This window comes from Leuresthes tenuis, unplaced genomic scaffold (genome assembly GCF_036924035.1).
Source record: "Leuresthes tenuis unplaced genomic scaffold, fLeuTen1.0.hap1 SCAF_15, whole genome shotgun sequence".
Taxonomy (NCBI): Eukaryota; Metazoa; Chordata; class Actinopteri; order Atheriniformes; family Atherinopsidae; genus Leuresthes; species Leuresthes tenuis.
In genome coordinates, this window is record NW_027325369.1 from 26,309,766 (window position 1) to 26,329,749 (window position 19,984).

The window sequence follows — 19,984 nt, forward strand, 5'->3', positions numbered from 1 at the left end:
TTGTGACATGTATGGGCACGCACCAAGTACAAAGCCAGCACTGTTGCTCTTTGTAAATCCATTGTGCAGACAGCAAACAGGGGTCGAAAAAGTTTCTCTGCATTTCCATAGCTTGCACATTCCACTGAACTAAAGGGGAGCGTCTGTTTTCAAACTCACTCATCCTGTTGGTTTGTCTACACTGATGAGATTTGATTGACTGTCTGTGGCCTTGAGGGATGGTTTCACATCAAAACAGGATAAATATTATGCTCAAATATTCCTTTCCATCCGTGTTTAGCTGCATTTGTTATACATTTGACTTTGCCATGTTTCCACTTCTTGATGGAAACTCAAAAACCCAATAAAACCCAACGATAGGAAAAATCATAATAGGTTTCATTTGACATACTTTGGTCCCAAAATCATGTTTCCATACAATTCTCTCATGTCAGCCAATCATATATGGTGGTTTCGGAAAGAATTTGGCAGTGCTTATGTAAACAAGCATCTACATATTTCTGGCTCATGTTTGGATGACTATGCAGTGGACTGGGCCAAGAGGGATGAACTAAAAAAAACTATTGTGAAATTTAGTCGTGAAACAAAACAGTATAATCATGAGCTGCAGGCATCAGTTGGCATGTCTCCCCCTCAAGATTTTACATTTACAGAACTCTTCTCTTTTTACAAAGTATCAAATCATGCACAGATAATCCTTCCAAGATCTGTTTGTGATATCAAAAGTAATTTCATATCTTCGCCAAAACCAAAGACAGGGTCTGGATCATAACTAAGCACTGTGAGAGGCTGAGGGACAATTCCCTGGGTGTACTGATCCCTCACATTATGGACTTGATCCCACAACCAGTGTGGATCAGATGACTGTGTGTAGAGCTCGCTGGGCCTTTGATCTGCCACCAGATTGGATTTGAATGGCCAAGCAATGAAGTGGCTGAGAATTAGGAGGGCTGCCACAGTGGGGGAATCTGGACTGACTTTACACCAAGAAGCAAATAAAGGCCATAGACTGCAAGATTTCAACCCTGACCCCCAGACATCCAGATGATGTTCGTCTCATCTCAAAGTATGATCTTGCAGATGGATGTATCACATAAATTTCTGTTATTAGAGAGACCTTCTACCAAAAAGAAAGATATAAACTTAACATCATCCCACAATTTAGGAGTGGGAGGCATGAAAAATGCATTCTTTGAAAGAAAATGACCTCCACTCTTATGGGTCAGCCAAGATGGGTGGTGTGTTAAGGGTTTTATGGCCTTGCTCCATTGTGTATGTACACACAGCCTTCATTCAGACACAACATATAAATTGTGTGATCTGAAAAGCCTAATTCTTGGCTGAAGTTCATGAACGGCCTGAGCGAACCTTACGCCGTCCTCCCCCATCATAAAACTAATTACAAAGGCAGTCCCCTCTGCAACCTATTTTTTTAACCAGTGATCCGTAAGCTGGCCCACATGAATGATCCAAACAAATGTGAAATGAAGCATGAATTCTTTTAAACCTGCATTATAGTTTAGATACATAAATGATGGAATTAGTCAGTTGCTATGAGCTGGATCAAGATTAATGAACCAAACTGCTTGTGTGCGCTGTGAGAGGAAACTAATAGCTCAAGTCTTATGAGACTCTTTCAGCACCTATCAGGGCTTCATTCAGCACCATAACCTCTGTGTTTTTCATGGAAGTGTGGGAAATGTATACCCCCACTTCTACTGGATGACCATGATTGAGACACCCACTGTAAATCACAAGAGGTGCTGAAATCCCAGACTCTGGCGGGGAAATGGGCACTCTGGGAAAGGAAATTACTTTGATGCAATTACCCACTAAAAAAAAAAAAAAAAGATGACACCTGGAGTCTCAGCAGCCAAATTCACTGGTAGTGTAAAATGCTTAAAGAAAACCATAAAGTTAATAAAAGACTGTACATGCAGTCTTTCATGCTTTCATGATAATAAAAAAATTGAGAAAAATGTCTTTGCAAATATAACTCGAAAGAACTCGTTGCTTGAAACTAAGAGGAAGACAGCTCACTCTACTTAGATTTATTGGTCATGCATAAAGTTGTGAAATCTAACGATTCTAAGTCTGCATTAGCCTACTGTACACACTACTTTAAAACAGTTTGTTCTCCTGCTGAAAGCATCTTGAAGGCGCAGAAACAGGAACCATATGCTGAAAGAGAACGGCAGCCCGGGTAATGTTGGCAGCCACCTTTAAAAGAACAGTGGTGGAGTTTTATGAAACTGGAAACACAAAAGCCACGTTTACCAATAAACGTCCCCCACACTGAGGGGGTCTCCTCATTAGCCAGCAAGAGTGGGGAGAGATCCCAAGAAAAACACAAGCTTTTGCAATAATGTGCTCAGACTGCTGGCTTCAGGCTTATGTCATGGCTGCCTGACCAGATTTCCCAGAACGCTCTTCTCGTACAATTTATACTGCATGTCTGTGCCCCTGGGCTGGTATGTGCTCAGTGGAAAAGGCTATTGCGTGTACGTTTCTGAGGGGCTAGCTCCATGTGCAGCGTTGAATTAAGTAGCGTGCAGACCTGCTGAACTGTGGTGGTGAGCTCCAGACACAGCTGAATGATCTTGTTCTTGGTGGCTGTGAAGTCACTGATTCCTGTAAGAGGCGTCCTGTATGGAAACAACAGAGAGAAAGGCCATTGAAGACAGGTGACAAATTAGCAGATTTGCTGTGGTATCATTTTATGTTCTGTCTGGTGATCGGCAAAAGCGAATCACAACATCCTTTGCTAAAACTGTTTTAAAATGTTCATTCACATAGTCAAATGAAGGCTGATTCACAGTCCCCACTCTACGCTTAAACACATGTTAACTAACATTTACACGATGATGCACCATGATGTAATCACTGTAACCCAGCCTGCCACAGAGGGAAAAGCTTCATTTCAGCCAGCAATTATTTAATCCTGGTAACGTGCTCGATATGCTCTGCTTTTATGGTCTAAAGTGTTTTGGAGCCATTCGACAGTAGGACACCTGGTACCCTGGCAGCTCCTGTCAAATCCCTTATCTTAACATTAGCTTGCTTATCTGTTTTAATATAATTTATAGCTTAAAACTGACATGCAATGTGCTTGACAAACATAACCACTTTAGAAAGGATTATTTCCTGTCTGCAGTTTACATGAAGCTAATGGTCTACTGACAGCCTTTCTGATATCTGATCTAATAAGTGGTGCTGATGAAGTGTTATCACCTGTCAAGCCAACCAAGGAGACTCTTTGCAACACCAATCAGCTCCACCACAGAGGTAAGGAAGTCATTGGGTGGCTTGCGGGAGTTGCTGCCGTCATATGCTGGGCTTTTTCTGCGGTCAGCCGTAGCCATGTGTAGACTACTGGTTGCAGCTCTCATCCTCACAACCAGATTCTTCAAGTTATCCGTTTCTACTCCATAGTTCTGAAAAAGTATTATGAAGATCAATTAAGACATGAGAAACAAAAAATAGATTAAAAAAAGAACCACTATGCCTATCCAGCTGGAAAGAACAGTCTATCTGGGATGTGTGAACATTTTTTCTCTATGCCTTGGAGTCTTTTTTTTCCCCCCTGGGCAAAACATGTTGTTTCCTGTATAGTGCATGGCAGCAATAATTTCTTTGACAGATATGATTTAAGTGCACTTGTCTGTGAGGATACTGCAGACATAAAATCTGCAACCCCCCAACCAACCACCAGTCTCCAGATTTGTTCAGAGTGTGCATGGGCTATCACCTGATTTCTATCAAGCAGAGCAAAGTTTGCATTCTTGAGCCTGGGTTGTTTCCTGCCTTCACATTCCTTTAATTTATGAGTAATTCACATGCACAAAGCAGCCACGCTCAGTGTCTTCAAGGGTCACTTGGTACAGTAATCAGCAGGGGACTGAGCTGCAATAGAATGTGCATTCTTTCTGAGGGTTAAGTGCCGGTCTAAGAACCTAACTAGCAATGTTTTGACTGAATAAACGGTTTTAGAGTAATGTGTTTGCTATAGGTAAATAGAGGAAGGGTAGTCTGGCTCTCGTCCTGGTAAATATCAGCTTACAGGGTGTTGCATCGCTGCCAGCAGTTCTGCTCAATATGCGATGTGCCAGTAGCCAAAACTGCTTTGCAAGGAGTAAAACAGCACGTGTTTGGCAACCAACAGCTGAGATCTGCAAGTGGTTAGTGTCTCCTTTTATTCTGCTGCTGCTCAAACAAACATACAAATCAATTCACTCTTTTCAGTCCCAAAGGAAACACTGAAATAACTGGACCAGTCAAACAGTAGCTGGAGGCAGCTTTATTAATGTCACACTTGACATAAAATGAAATATTAAAACATTAAATATAATTAAACATGATCAAAGGATTCATGAATAAAGGGGAAGGAATCATCTGATGTTTTGGCTTCTCATTCAGTCGTTCACATAATCATAGTGCAACTTTAGCACAAAGGCAGTGTGAGCATTTTCAAGATCACACATTTCTTCTTACATTTTATTAGCAGGCTAATCATGCAGTCACAGTGGCTCTGACTGGCTCCACAGATGTCTGGCAAGCTTTTGTCCCACTCTGCCAGCTGAGCTTGGCTTCAACGCTATTAAACATTTAATTTTTACAACATTTCAAGCTATATTTTTACCCTCTCACTGTCTGTGTACAAACAGCAAGTTAACCAACAATCAAGAGGGCAGCAGCTTTTTTTGTCTAAGCTCAAGTCGGGGCTCTTTGAAGGGACTGTATACTGACATAAGTGTCCTTGGGAGTAATGAGCTTACAGCTTTCACAATGCATCACTTCCTGCACTCACCACAGGCATTACTAATCTGACTTGACTAGTAAAGATACAAATTAAGCCAGGTCAAGGAGTATGTGTAGATTTTTGGCTATAATGTCCCATCGAAGCTCGTATACATTACATATGTGGAGGACAGATTCACGTCTATGTAACAGTAAAATGCATTGCTGTAAGCATGATGAGGCCAAGTGATTTGTTATGAAATGTATAGACAATGTTTTATGGATACAGCTAATGTGTGTGTGAATATCATGAGTTCAGGGGGTTTGAGAACAAATAAAGAGGTTTCATCACTAACTCTGCAGAAGACATCAAGGCTGAGAGACGTCCAGTAATATTAATCGAATGTTCTTTCTTTGTCCCTAAATAGCAGTTTGGACTTAATAGCTTTTAGGTGGAAGAGAAACATTAATATGAATATTTTCTAAAGGGTTATGGGGCCCCAAGTTTGGCCATCAGTTGTCATAACTTGGGTTTGAAACTGCTAACAGGACATGATACTACAACAAGGTGAAATCTTTATTATGTGCACACATGCATAAACATTTAAAAATCAAAAGCCCAGGGGGCAAGTGTCACAAAGATAAATGTGACTGCAACAGGAAGTGTCCGACTAAGCAGTAAATAAAAAAAGTAGAAAGCAGAAAGGAAGTGTAAGAGCATGTTTGGGTGTTAGGGTGCTGGTGGCTTCTGTTCCTGTTGGTAGCAATGACCTTGCCTCAGTTGAAGCCAATTGAATCTGGGGCCTTACTTCCTCCCAAGGGACATGCAGAAGGCTGAGACCTCATAATTAATACGGAAACCCCCAACAGACAAAAAAACATTAAGTTGCACTACTTCAAGCAGAGGTGAAAGGTTGCTCAGGGTCCAGAATTCCTGTCTGAATATTCCACAGTAAAAGGAAAACGGGTGACAGTGCTAAGTGGCAAATATTTCCCCATTAAATGGCAAATTCACATACAGTGCATACACAGCAATGACTAGAGCAAAAAGATCAAAACGACTTGCAATTTCATTGCAGTGAAGCAAAAGGCTATATGGGTGTCCAAAAACCTGGGTTTAATTATAGCAACAGTGGAGGATGTGATAGCCAAATGGATGCACCATATGGTGTGAATTTATGATCGGTGAATCTATCAAAACTGAAAAAAAAAAAAGAAACCATACAGGTGCCAAGTGGCTCCATGTGTTAGGGGTGCAGAATATACAGTAAACATATAAAAGGACGGGTTGCTTCCATCAGTTTTATCTAAGTCAAAGATAAAGAAAAAAAAAAAAGAGGAACAGAAGTGTGTGTTGATGGAGTAAAAAAAAAAATCAAATTTCCATGTGCGTTCCACTGTTGAGTGTGTTCTGAGAGAGTGGCTGATCGGAACCACTCTGACTGCTAGCCTTCAGTTCAACATCAGGGTGAGACACAGCCTTATGTAGGAGGAGAGACTTTAACATTCAAGTTTCTCCATCCGTGAGTGATTAATGTAAAGCGTTTTAAGAGAACATAAAGACAGAAATGCTGACATTGATCAAAATGCAGAGACCACAATCTGGGACTTTTATGGGACAGGAAGTGATAAAACTCCAAATCGATCCCATCTGCTGGAAAACCTGGTTCTCTTTGAGATGGAGGACCGTTTTCATCCTTCTTCACAAGAACAAAAATGTCTCTAGCTGCCTTTAACGTGCCAGCTAGAGACATTTTTGTTCTTTGGGGACCTGTGATGATGGACAGCTGGTCAGCTGTCTCCAGCTGTAAGAGGAGACAAACATGGTATTTTGAAATTAACTAAAAGAAATCAACTACCTCCCACAGTTTCAAACTGCCAAATAAAGCGCAGGACCTGAATGACCTCGTCATATTGCTGTTCCCCAATGTCCTCAGGCTGCTTTATGTGTTGTGGTACCTCCGCACTCTGCTGAGCTGTGCGGAAAAGGATGAGCCCTTCTGCATCGTTGGTCGCTTTAGTTGCAGAATCAGAAACTACCAGCTCAGATTTTACTGAATACGAACACTGAGAGCCAGAGGGGAGGGGTCAGTGACCCAGAGCAGAGCCAATGCTCAAAGCCCTCTCCAAAGGCACAGTCAAAATAAAAATTTACTAACCAGAGCGCAGAGCAGATCAACAGCCTCCAGAACAAGTTCTTGGTGTCCAATTCTCGCCACACCAAGCTCCTCCAGGTCTTGATGTGTGATCTTCAGTAGCTGTTCCCCGCTAATCTTCTCCCTCTCAAAGTTACAAACGTACTGCTGCAAGCTGTCATCCAAACCTGGACACATATGAGAGGAAAAAAAAGAAGAGAGGGTCATTCATAGGGCTCTTTGCCTAAACACCAAACAAAAATAATAATCAGGTGTTGTAAGGGTTATTAGCATCTGCTCTACTTGTGCAAGTGCGAATGTATGCACAGTGCAGATAAGGAACAGGTGGAACTGCTATCTTCCCTTGATAAACACACCAGAGTAACGGTTGAGACCTCTGAGTCTATTCAGCTGGTAAAACAATGGGTGCCATATTTAAATGTGTATGGATAAGTAGTGTGTGCGGGTGTGGGTGCTTGCTGTAGACGTGCCAGTATCAGGGCGTCCCCTCGCTGCTATTTGAAGCTCCAATAACAAACAAGTTGGACTGTTACACTACCAACAGTAGAAGGATGTAACTCCTGAAAATACTGAGAAAATTTGCACAAGGGTTTTCTGACACTGCAGTGTGAGTCATAAACTTAAACATGTTTCAATAAACAAACTGACAATACATGCCCTCCTTACGCATGCGACAGAGAGGAAAATGAGCCTTTGTGTGTGTCTAGCTGTGGGTGTGGAAGTAAACACCATGTCTTTCCCCATCAAAGAGCGTACAGAGAGGGGGCAGCTGCAGCGACATGGACGTGTGCCCTGCATCTCTGAAAGACCTGTCAGCTGCGAGAAACCCCGAAGCTTTCCAAACCACACCACACACATAACATTCCTGATTATGAAGATTTCAGGTTGACTTTCTGGATGAAAAAAGCCTGTTTGTACCATCAGCAGATGCATCAGTTTAAAATGTAGAGCTTGAGGTTAAAATGAGAAGTCACTGGGCGTGTTATGTGGCCAATTTCTTTAGGTCTTTGTGACTGATCAGTCGGTGCACCTGTTGCTGACAGTTTGCATACAGGGACAACAAAGGGACTTGCGTGTGTATGTAATATGGTAGCATCAGAGGCCCGGCCTCCACGTGTTATGAGTTATCAGAAAATCTGTATTTTTGCTGATATTCATTATTTTAGCACCAAGCAAGATTCTACATATATAGCACATAATATGCATATCATTGTCATGTTCTGAACTGCTGGTACAAAAAAGAACAGATAAAAAACTAAGAAAGATTTAGACCAACTATTATCAAGCTTTAAAATGACCAACAATTTTTTTGTCTAATTTGCTGCTATCATCAGTGATGATGTTAAAAAATAAACAGTATTTTCTGACTAATGTTGAAACCGTTCGTTGTTTCATATCAGAGTGAGTTTTTAATCTCTTCTATCACTGCTATGAAGTCAGCAAGGTTTACTATGTCATCACATACACCCATCCACCAATCAGAATTTCAGTGTTGACTGGAGGAATCAGAGTCTGATGATGCACATGTGAGGTTAATAAGCTGAATTTTAGTGTTACACAACCAATACACTTTTAATAAACTGAATTATCATGAAAGTTTAATGTCACAGAGAACTGATTCATAATGAAAAGTTATTTCATTTTGGGTCTTAAGTTAGAAATCAAACTTTAACTCAAGCATCTTTATTTATAAAAAGACGATGCCTTTCAACACCATTAAACTCCATTAGTTTTAGAATGCTAGGGCAAATATGTTGTATGTTAGAGCTCAAGTCATCAACACTGATCCACTTCGGAAAATCCCACATGATTTTTTACCATTAGCCTCCGCACGAGTCAAAACCAGTTAGGCTCATTACATTTTTCTCATTCCTTGGCATGCTAAATTTTTAGGCAAAGCATCAGAGAGTTTTTTGATTAAACTCTGACTGACTGGCACTCTCAAAAGGAATCCACTTCAAATTGTAAGAAAGGGACCGAGTACTGGTCTGAGCCAAATACAAACACTGGGCCAGTCACTTAATGCGATTAGATGGAGACAAAGACCTGGGTTCTGGGGAAATTTCTCCTTCCTGCTGCGTTAAAAAGGCATTTCCTGTGGAATGGTGTCACCGTCCTCAATGCCTCCAAGAGAAAGTTAGGGTTTGAGCAACAATAGGACTTGGTGGGGCTTCAATTGTCCGTGTTGTTTTAGCTCAATTGTTCTTCCAACACAAAATATCAGTCAAACAGGCTGCATGTCTAAAAGCAGTCTGAAAAGAAACAGCGGGAGGTAATAATCTGTAACCGCTAATTGATGAAAGAGGGGCCTACCCTCTCATTGAGGCTGTTGGCAAGATTTTCCCACCAATTCTATGCCTGACGCTACAAGTCAGACTTGAGAGTTGAGAATTTTTTTTACAGCTCTGAAGCAAAACAACCAAGTTTGTTTATGTGCATCACCGGATGACACTTTGCACTTTGCCAATGTGCACTACAGAGAAAATGCATTACTCTTGCACCAACTTCAGGGTCACAACAAGGAACATTCCAACATAATCTCTCCCTCTGGATTCAACTACTAACACCTGAGTAAAAAGAACGAAGGGGCATCCTTACAGTGGGTCTTATAAAACATTTATTGTGCCTCGATCAATGGCTGCTAGGGTGTGTGTTTGTGTGTGAGACTATCAACTTTCATTAAGGCAGAGAAACCAGTAAAAGAGATACAGTGTCACGTTATCGTGAACTGAATGGGAGGGGGCTCTGTGAACGCTTTTCAAAAGCTTGCACAGGATGAAACACTTTGGAGGAGTTTTACAGCCTCAAGGAACCACTTGGCAAATATCCTCAAAGCAGACCATGTGGGTGTAGCTGAAGCACAGGCACAGTCAAGCAGCCCCAATGTTAATTGTAATTTCATTGTCAATCGGCTGGATGAGCATTCATTACCCTCGCAAAACACGATTCAAACTGCCTGTGAAGTGCAAATATTAGTGATGATTTCAAATACCACACATGAAAACCAATTCCATTTACAAACATGAGTTGAAATTGAGTCGTCAGCTTTTCAAATGATTTTATGTGCTGTAGGTCCATGTATCAAACATCTAAGAACACAAACAGGCATTTAAAAGCTTAATTTTAATAGTGGAAACATAAATCAATGTTTTTGTCAAAATCATTTGTCGACTATTTCCCAAGTCAACCTTTATTCATGTTTGGATGATGCACGATCACAAATGGAATTCTTTGTTTCTCTGTTTTTTGTAGGTATGAATTATATTAGTGTTACTTTTGGATCCTAAATACAGAAAGTTACTCTATTCATGCACCAGATGTTACTTTAGTTCCATTAAGATGAAGAGGGAGCTCCTGATAAGATTGCTAAAATGTGCAGAGTTGCATGCTTCATAATATTAGGAACTTTCCTAAACAAATTCCTCAGTCTGCAACAAATGAGCTGTCGTTTGGCCCGTAGCCTAACTTTCACAGGATGTTTGACAGAGACCTGGAAGTCTTTCAAAGATATTAAACATAATCTTTGATTTGGCTGTTGAGTAACAGTATCAGGGAAACAACTTGCTGATTTTCACAGTAAATCCAACTGCTAAAAGTATCATTTTGCTGTGTTTATGAGGATGGACAGAAAATATGAATAAAATCAGTCTGCTAACAATAAGTGCAGGGGTGATTGGCATATCCCAGTGTGCTCTGTGGGGCACCTGGTGTTCACTGTGGGGTCCTCCTTACCACCCACTATCTCAGTTTCAGTAAACACTGAATATGTGCAGAACAGGTTCCAACACAACAGTGTCATTGCATGTATGGATAAACAAACTAAAACAAGCATAATTCTGGACAGCTGGACAAGCAAGAACTGGACAATTTGGGCAACACAAACTGAACGAGACCCAGTTGGAAGCCATCAAGCTCCGCAGCCTACTTAAAGGCTGTATAAGCACTCATTTTTGGCAATATAAACAGAACCTTCCTCTGACAAAATGCAGTAATAAATTAAAAGCAGACTGGGTTTAAAGCAGTGTCTGTAGAGTATAAGATAGCGGAGGACCCAAAGTGTTTGTGTGATGAAAAGCCCATTAAAGTACAGCTTCTAAGCACGACATCTTACATAACTTCAGTGTTCTGTTCTCACAAAAACGCTGATTGCTTTTGATCAACAATGCCTTCAATGCAGCTTTTGGTTACCAACTTTGCGTTCTCAAGGGTTCGATTACAAGAGTTAAAGGGTGAACAGTCCTACAGAGAGAGCCAAACAAGCTCCCTCCCCCATCTTTGAACCCTTCCCTGTACTCCCAGTGGGAGGTGTAGCCACCCTGTAACACAGACACACAAACAGGGACAAAACTCAAACCAATATCCCCACTGAGGTGGCCACTGGGAAAGCTACTGGGTGTAGAACAGCAAAGCCACTGTAACTCCGCTGTCTTTATATGTCAGCCCGGCCTCCGAACCTGTGGGGAACGGTCAGGAATTTGACTCATTGTTCTCCGCTGAGCAGCTCCATTGTGGGAACTCGCAGCACTCTGGCACAATGGTCACTGGCTGGACCAGGCGTGCTGTAATTAAAAGGAAAGAAAAAGCTCCACTCAGCTACTGCTAAGCTATTCTCTAATGCATGACTTCACAGGACAACAACAAAGCCTGTGCACACACTGGGAACAGGGGATAGGAGTTACACAATGATGCTTTACATCTCCTCAATACGCTTGTTCTGTCCTCATTTGCGGACTATAGAGCATGTTACTTTTTCCATCCTAAACAAGTCATAAGTTCAGGGGCAAGGATCTGCAATGTTTTGAGATACTGGTATTTGTTTTCTTGACAACTGAAACTGCACTGGAGATAAGCTTGTTCAGTGCATGTGAATGTCTGATTAGGTAAGTCCTGCAAAAGTTCTTACCAGTCAGACGAGTTTGTACCCTGGACAGGATTTTCTAATACTATCTATGTTTAGGTGATTAACAGTACACTTCCCTGTGCAACACATCTTTTAATCTTATCATTCTCCCCTCTAGCTAGCACAGGTTGTTTCACTTCATGTGTCCTAATCTTAAACACAGACAACTCCAAAAGTTACTTGTCTTGAGTGTTTCCAAAGTGAGAGAAAGCAGCTGAGGTCGTCCCTCCATTGGAAGACAAAAGCAGCTCTGTCTCTTGCAGGGTGATGGATGATGACTGATGAGAAAAGAGGGGTTAAAGTTCACGGAGCTGTTGCGGTTTAAGCACATGGGCATGCCAGTTTGGGTTGGAACAGTGTGAGATTTTCATGATACGCCCCAGGAAATGTGATGCAATATTAATATTCTCATTACTCTCAGTTACCATGATCTTTAAATGAATGAAAACAGAGGGATACTTTGGTTAAACAAATGCTTTATTATAACTGGAGACAGGAGTTGTTCCCAGTTTTAAAATAGATTTTCCAATATTGTAGATAAACATATCCAGTATGATGATAGTTACTTTTCATGCTAAAGTGTCCCATGAAACCACTAAATCTGAGATCCACATTTCTAACATGGATGATGCCAAGTTCAATTTCTAGATTTTAACGTGTTTGGGGGATGGATAGTTCAGTTAATACTGGCTGGAGTAAGGGGAAAGGTCAGGTCTAGAGGCAATGCAGGTCAGAGCAGATTACCATAGGAGGGTTTATGAGAGGTATTTTGACTCTTGCATGGCCTATGACATGATGACTTCTGGCAACAACCGGATCATAAGAAAGAGGAAAACAAGGAGGACATTAGACAAAGAGATAAGCACACCACTGAACTGCTGCAGGCTTATTTGTGGATGTCTCCGCAAACCGGCAGCAAACAAAACAGCTGTTCCTTAGGCTAAGGGTGTGGAAAAAATGCTGGTCGACTGGGTCACTGAGTTTGCACTTGAAATGTAACTTTCTTTTTAGATTTTTCTCTTCAGAGTTTCTTCTCAGATAGTTTAATAACAGCATTGTGGCCTGGATTTTCTTAATGTTCATCAGAATGACCCCTTTTATATCTAACATGAACCAGGGGTGAGTTCTGGTTATTAGCTCAATGCATGTTTCATTTCAGTTTACCTTCCTCTAGTTTATTCTAGAACTACAGTACAGGCAGTTTTTCTCCTCCATGGTCTTGTTTTCCTCGCTGTTCAATGTTTTGATATTACCTCTCTGTTCAGAAATGCTGTTACAGACAACAGTCATCGTCACAGTTTAAAATATGCATTTTTTTTGTTCTCCCTTGGATTAGCCTTTAACAGAATACAAGAAATGGTAACAATAATCCTACCCTCACCTGCTAATGTAACTGGCATGAAACTGATTTTGCTCTGAAACCAGTATACCTGTTAGTTAACTTGAAACAGAAGGAAATAGTTCAACCTTAAACACTGGCTCTTGAACGACCTCCTTTGAAAAAGCAGGTGTTAATTTTCTAATTTCTCTTAACATTTTCCATAATGCTTACACATTGGGCGCTCTTAGCCAGTTTGAATGAGCTATGAATATATCAATGCCACTAATACAGATAGCTTCTAACACGTTACAGCTGAAAATAAATCCAGGCTAATGGACTGTGTAAGCATACTCACTTATATCCAGTTGATTTTTAAGGCTAAATTTTTTTTTTATAATTTATCATTTAATTGTGGTACAGAAAGCCAAGGATAATGAAATAAATATTTTCATGACAAATTTATATCTATTGATCAAACAAAACTGGCCAACAAGCCAAGCCTTAAAAAAGAAATCTCCCATTGCACTACCATAAACAAGCACAGAAATCAGGCTTGTTAAACTGAATATAAGCGAGCTTTCTTTGCTGAACAAGTCAAGCCACTATCAGTAAAGGTTTATGCAGGTAACTGCGACGGTTGGAGCAATTACATCTCAGGCCAGCATAAATACTCACTGCTCTCCAGCCAGTCCGCCGCCTAACCACGCTGCAGCTCGTTACCACTAGCATAAACACCCACTAAAGAAAGCAACAAAGACCTCGAAAATGTCTCACACACCCCCTCCTTTCTCTGCTCTTTTCTTTCCCATTCCTGCCCCACCACAAGATGTTGTCTTTCCCGGCCCCTCCAATATTCATATTGTTGTGGTTCCGCCTGTTGACAAGTATCCAAAGATAGAAAGTCACAAGAAAGTCACACTCGGAAATTACAGTAGAGTGTGACTTTTGTCATTTGAATATTGCTTGTTTTCCAGTTTTCATCACCGTAGTGTAGTGTTCAGTCATGAAGTAATAACAATATTCACACTGTGTGGCCTGAGAGTCACTGCAGAAGATAGGATGTTGCATTAAGACAGAGTGTCAACTAGACCCAGACACTTTGCTACAACCTATACATCACAGAGAAAACTATAATTAAAGACTTCCAAGCTTTTCAAAGAGAAGAAGATAGAGGAAAGATGGAGGGAAAAAAGAAAGAGACACAGACGAGGAGCAAAAAACAGAACGTTCTTTCATCACAGAATTAATGTCAACCTGGACTGCAAGTCACAGCCACTGCGACCCAAACATCTAAAAGGGAAGAACGGGAAATTCAGTGTGGTAACTTCCCCATCACATGTATGGTGTATGATCAGGGTGGCCCTGCATGTTGATTACAGACCAATTCACCAACACAATAATAGCTGCCTATGGAAACCACAAAAAAAGTTGAACAAGGTTTGAAGGAGGAAATGAGCTCCACTCATTTAGTTTGCCATGGGAATGGTATGCTAGCTGTCCTTCTACCATTGCATGTGGGCATATTTTAAAAATAGAGCCAAATTCAAGATGGCATCTGTTGTGTTATTTTGTAGCACGACAGTGCTTTATTTGGCTTCCAGACAGACAAGATAGACAAAATTATACCTAAGATAGCCTGTAATTAAACTTAAGACAGCATCGCATTGTCCCAGAGGCTCATATTCTAAAGTCTTGCTACATTCTGAATGTGAATTTCCATAAGCATCTTTGGCTAATAACCCGATAATTACCCTGAATCTCCCTGAGGGCAATCCCCTCCTTCATATTTTGTCAAAAAAACCCAGCTGCAAATATAAAAAGACTCAGCTGCCAAGCCAAGCAGAGGATTTACCTGATCAAACCTGACAGAGGATCCATCTCTGTCTCTGGCACAGCAGAGGTGCCTTTGCCAGCCTGGCCTGTCCGCACGCTCATAGAAGCCTGCTTTCTACCCCAGATAAACCCAGCTAAACCGCAGTGCTACTGGTGGTCACCCACTAAGCTACAATGGTAGTCAACAAGAACTGGCTGAGCCTGTAAATAAAATCAAGGTTACTTTTGTGACAAGGAAATGAGAAAAGGCTATAGGGAGGAGATGGGCTTTAGGGGACATGTTGGGAATTTATAGCAGTCTTGTGTACTGATCAGAGGAAGAGGCGACAGGGGTCGAAAAGCCTGAGAGGATCATTAGTCTTTCCATGTAGATGTCTAACCAAAATGACAAAAGCACACATTACATTTCTATGTCAGGACACATCCAGAAGTCAGAGGCCTTTTCTGAAAAGTCATTCTGACTCATGTTCTCTTGATACGAACGAAAGAAGCAGTTGAATGAATTATGCAATGCAGACATCACTAGTCAGCCTACAGGCTGTGGGCAGCTGATCCTGTTCTCCCTGCTGCGGGGGATGAGGGAAGGGGAGGGTGAGTCATCTTCAGTGGGAGATGGCAATGAGTGACAGTGTTTCACCCACAGGCCAGGATAGGGTGCCTCTGACGCATGCAAACAATGCATGTTGTGCTGTAGTTATTCTACCAACCATCTGGCTTTGATGTGGCAACATGCTGTTTTAATGCACAAAACTACCGACGGATGATTCATCAACACACACATACATGTAGGCTAAAATCTCTCACCACAAAGGCAAATGCCACCCATGTGCACATGAGATTTGTTTGTAGTCTTGTCAGCAGCTGAAGTGAGTAAGAGACATTCATGCTGCTATAAATGATTAATGTGCTGTTGACTGGAATTGTCTAATAAGATGCCACTTATGAACAGAGGCGATAGGCAGGTGACATAGTTTTCCCAGGTGTTTGTGCCAAAGGAAACAAAAGGAAGGATCAACGGAATCACCAATGATTGTTTCTTCAGACCAGGATTCTCTCAAAGAGGAACCACCACTCCCTTTTCAAACAAATTCAAAACCCATATTTGCTCAAATATCCTTTGTGCAACATACTGGGCTCAAATCAAGGGAACAAAAGGAGTTTTGTTGGCGACCTGCTCGAGTTTTCAGCCTTTTGGTCAAGATTCGTAGACAAATGTCATGAGATTTACAGCAGATGATTTTAAGTTCAGAAGGTAAAGAGGAAAGACTGAGATTTAAAAGGTGGCTGACAAGTATTCTATGTGGTACCTGCATATTAGATGCTAAGACTATCAGGTGAGAACCATTAAATAAGTAAAGACAAAAGGTTGTTTTTCCAGTAGGTAATGCCTGTGATGGGAAGTCAAAGGCAGCAAGAGAAAGAAATCCTGTATAGAACCACTTTATGTATAACTTCGCTGTGCTTGTGAAATGTTCTGAGGACTCTCTTGGTGTTTTTCAGCCATAAATCAAATGCAAACAGAAACTTGGCACAACCACATTATCCTAAGAGCTTTATGACTTTCCGATAATTGAAAAACACGTCTATTTGTGTGCTATTGGTGCTTGAAAACCACATACAAACAAAAACAAAAGCCCTGCAGGTGTTTTCCAGTCTAACTATCACCCATTCATTCATTCAGAATACATGAAATGATGCTGACAGGGCTCATCAATGCTGTAAAAACAGACTGGTCCATGATAACTAATTGATCTAGAATTACTCTATAACGTACTATTATTTTAATGTAACCAGTGACCAAGAGAGGCACATAGCAGGTAAAGTAAAAAAAACAAAAAAAAAAAACAGTTTGGATGGTATATAAATGTGATGCTTTACATCATGTCATTACGACAAAATGCAAACAAAGTTGATGGTAAAAGGTAGTGAGCAACTTAACTTTCAAGAATCCTTTCCCCACAAAGTAATTTTTTTCAATTGTGAGAACTAAACAGAAACACAGTGGGTCTTTGTAGAGGACTGAGAAAATGTGGACCTGTCTAGACATGTACTGATCAACATCTGATCTGCCAGTAAGCAAGTGCCCAGCTAAGTCACAATGTGGGTAACAGTTCATAAAACGGCAGATCACTTCATAATCATACCAATATTAAACACCCTTACAGTGTGAGCAGGTGGGAGTGTGAACGAGCTTTGGTTGTTGGTAACCCTACTCTGACCAAATCCACACAGACGGGATTTTAAATCCCTTAAAAGAAACCGGTGGCCCTAAATACAACAAAGCACATGTGACCTGATCAGACTGCTTATTCACAGAGCTGCTGGTTTGGTTTAGTCGAAAAAAGATGTAACAGCAATAACCGCATTCTTGCCATGTTCTGTGGTTATTTGAGCATAAATGCATTAGCTGTGCTTTGATAGAAGTACCAACACAGCCAAAGACTTCCTTTTTCCTTTCCTGTGAATGGGTTTAAATCACATTACATGAACTCATTGAGCACTGTACCAATTTAAGACTTGACTATTTTGATATCCTTTATTTGTATGGTAACAAGATAGGCCTTTTAGGTACAGTCATGTCATCAAACACATGAGGACAGACATTCGGAACCAGTTTAAATATGACCCATATTTACGTTCTATCTCACACCTTCTCTCATTCCACTCCAGGTTGGGGCGTTTCTTCTTCTTTTGACTTAAGCATAGCCAAAACTCTGAGGACCGACTGAAGCCAAACAGCTTGCAGGTCCTTCTAAGCTGAGGTCATCTGGAAGATTTGCAATGCACATTTGAAATTTGAATGAAACGCAAACCGGTCTAGCCTGGGGTTGCCTGGGATATGGGGAGCCACTTTCTCTTCCATCCTTACACCGTGAGAAATCCTGTTGGACGTCAATGCAAATCCAAACTGACGTTAGATTGCAGATCAAAATTATCTACCCTGTGAAGTGCTTTTCACACGAAAGATCATTACTGTCCTCTGTCATTACAATGTCAAAGCTGGTGTTGATGCCTAAGCGAACAACAACTTTGTGTGAAAACCCTAACATTGATTAAAACACCCACTACCACCTCGTCTTTGCCTCTCGAACTCCACATTAGAACAGCCACATTAACAGTTGATCATCTCTCTCAGAGTTCCCATATGATGAAGCTCCTGAAGCTGTAAGACTGGTACAGCTGGACCGTGTGAGAAACAGGCTGCAATGGTTGCAACAGTGACAAAACTACAGCAGTTTCTTTCAGTAACATCTCCCCGGGGGGAATCCTCTTACACCACTTCCCCTAAACTCAAAAGACAATGTCTGTCGAGAGTGTTATCTGCCCATCTATGGATTACAAAAGGCTGATTTTAAAAGCTGTGTGACTGGATGAATGGAAATTGCTAAATGACACAGACAGGAGTTTTACCTTTGTGGGAAGACTTACTTTTGGTAGAATAAATAATGCCAGCTTGTTACTCCCTATCATAAGCAAGGCTGCTAGAGGTGGAAACCAAATATCCGGTGTTCTTAAAGAACATGTTTGGATTCATTTGACACCTGCTCGCACTGAGGCTCTCCAGTATAAGGGTAGCGAAAATGGATTAATGATGTGTGTGGAGGCTATTCAAACATAGAACTCCACTTGCCTGATAGAGCAGGCACTAAAAGAGGGGTGGGGGATGCCTTAATAAGGGTTAGGCATCTGCACAGTATCTGCTCACACTCCTGTTTAGGAAGTTTAGGAACCAGATAAGGATCATGGACCATCAATGCCCACACCTTGCTATCACCTCTATTGATAAAGCTGCTCTAAGTACCCATCAGCGAGGTCAATCAGCACATGAACACTCCAACACAATCCTGTTATTTTTCAGACATGCAAGCAGTCAAAGACAAAAACACATTCGGCACATGTTTGTCACTCCTACGCCAAACTAATTATCACTTTGGCACCTTAGTGCTGCTTGAGAGGTATTATACGGGCACACCCTTTCCTCTACTGCTGTATCCATCCACACGACATCAAACATAGCCACTGTGATGTCACTTTTGCCATTTTGAAGCCTTCAGTTCAGAATTTAGTCATCACCATCTGGGATTTTTGCAGTCAGAAAAAGAATCTGGGAGAGATCTGAGGGAGGACCTGATGGCACCATGTATGTCCACTGAATAATCCCCATGCCACTCGAAGCAGTCCTGCTGTACAGCCAAGCTAAATTTTATGGAACTTTTTATGGAAAATTGCTAAATACAATGGCTGCTTTGCCTTATTTTTTTGTATAGCTGTGGATTTTAACACGCAAGTCTTTGCCAACTGACTCGCTTCTGGAGTCGGCATCCAAAAAAAGGGAAGTTTTTGTTACTTCTGTGTTGGCTTTGTTTGTCAGCACAGTAAGTTCCTGCTTGGGTCACACCAAACACACAAACACTCAAAAATAATCAAACAAACAAAATAAAAATAAAGACGTTTTGAGTTTTGGTTCATTAATTGATTCATTTGTTCATTTATTGAAAGAAAAAAAAAAGGGAACAAAATTCCACAATATGGTTTTCTTTCAGCATTCTATTGATTTTTAACCATCTACAAGGGTCAATTAAAAACATTTAATAGCGCTGGGTCACAACTTAATTTCCATAAGTTGTTGTATGAACCAATAAAGGTTGGATGGGGTTTTCTTATATTAGTCTCGTTGTTTCAATTCAATTGAAAGGTGAATGGTTTTTCATTCCCTCAACATGAGTGACATAACATAGACAAAATACTTCTGTGCATAAAGTAAGATTACATTTTGTTTAAGTAAAGATGATATTGACCCTAATAATATGCATTAAGTGGATACAACATAAGTACTTAATGCTGAAGGAAAACCCAATAATGATGTCGAACTTTGTTCAATGTTTTTTCGTGTGAGTGCAACTGTAGTTCTTAGATCTGTGACAAATCAGGCTGTACGGTCTGAAAGGATTATCTGTTAGATGTTCACTTGATGAGCAGCCTAAACTATGACCTCGTACTCAAAATAACCCAAAACTTAAATTTACATGTCAAATC

At 40.9% G+C, this 19,984-nt stretch overlaps 1 protein-coding gene across 2 annotated transcripts in view; it reads right to left on the bottom strand.

Moving 5' to 3' along the window:
• The window catches only part of LOC140269843 (connector enhancer of kinase suppressor of ras 3-like), a 119,269-nt gene that overhangs the window by 95,927 nt on the left and 3,358 nt on the right, over positions 1-19,984 (bottom strand). For both annotated transcript variants that reach the window (XR_011907668.1, XM_072364825.1), the window contains exons 2-4: positions 6,897-7,060; positions 3,232-3,434; positions 2,558-2,645 (exon numbers count right to left, since the gene is read on the bottom strand). Coding sequence is in view for 1 of the 2 variants with exons in the window: in XM_072364825.1 (XP_072220926.1) it covers positions 2,558-2,645; positions 3,232-3,434; positions 6,897-7,060 (455 nt within the window). In the remaining variant the exon portion in view is untranslated. The remainder of the gene's footprint in view (positions 1-2,557; positions 2,646-3,231; positions 3,435-6,896; positions 7,061-19,984) is intronic.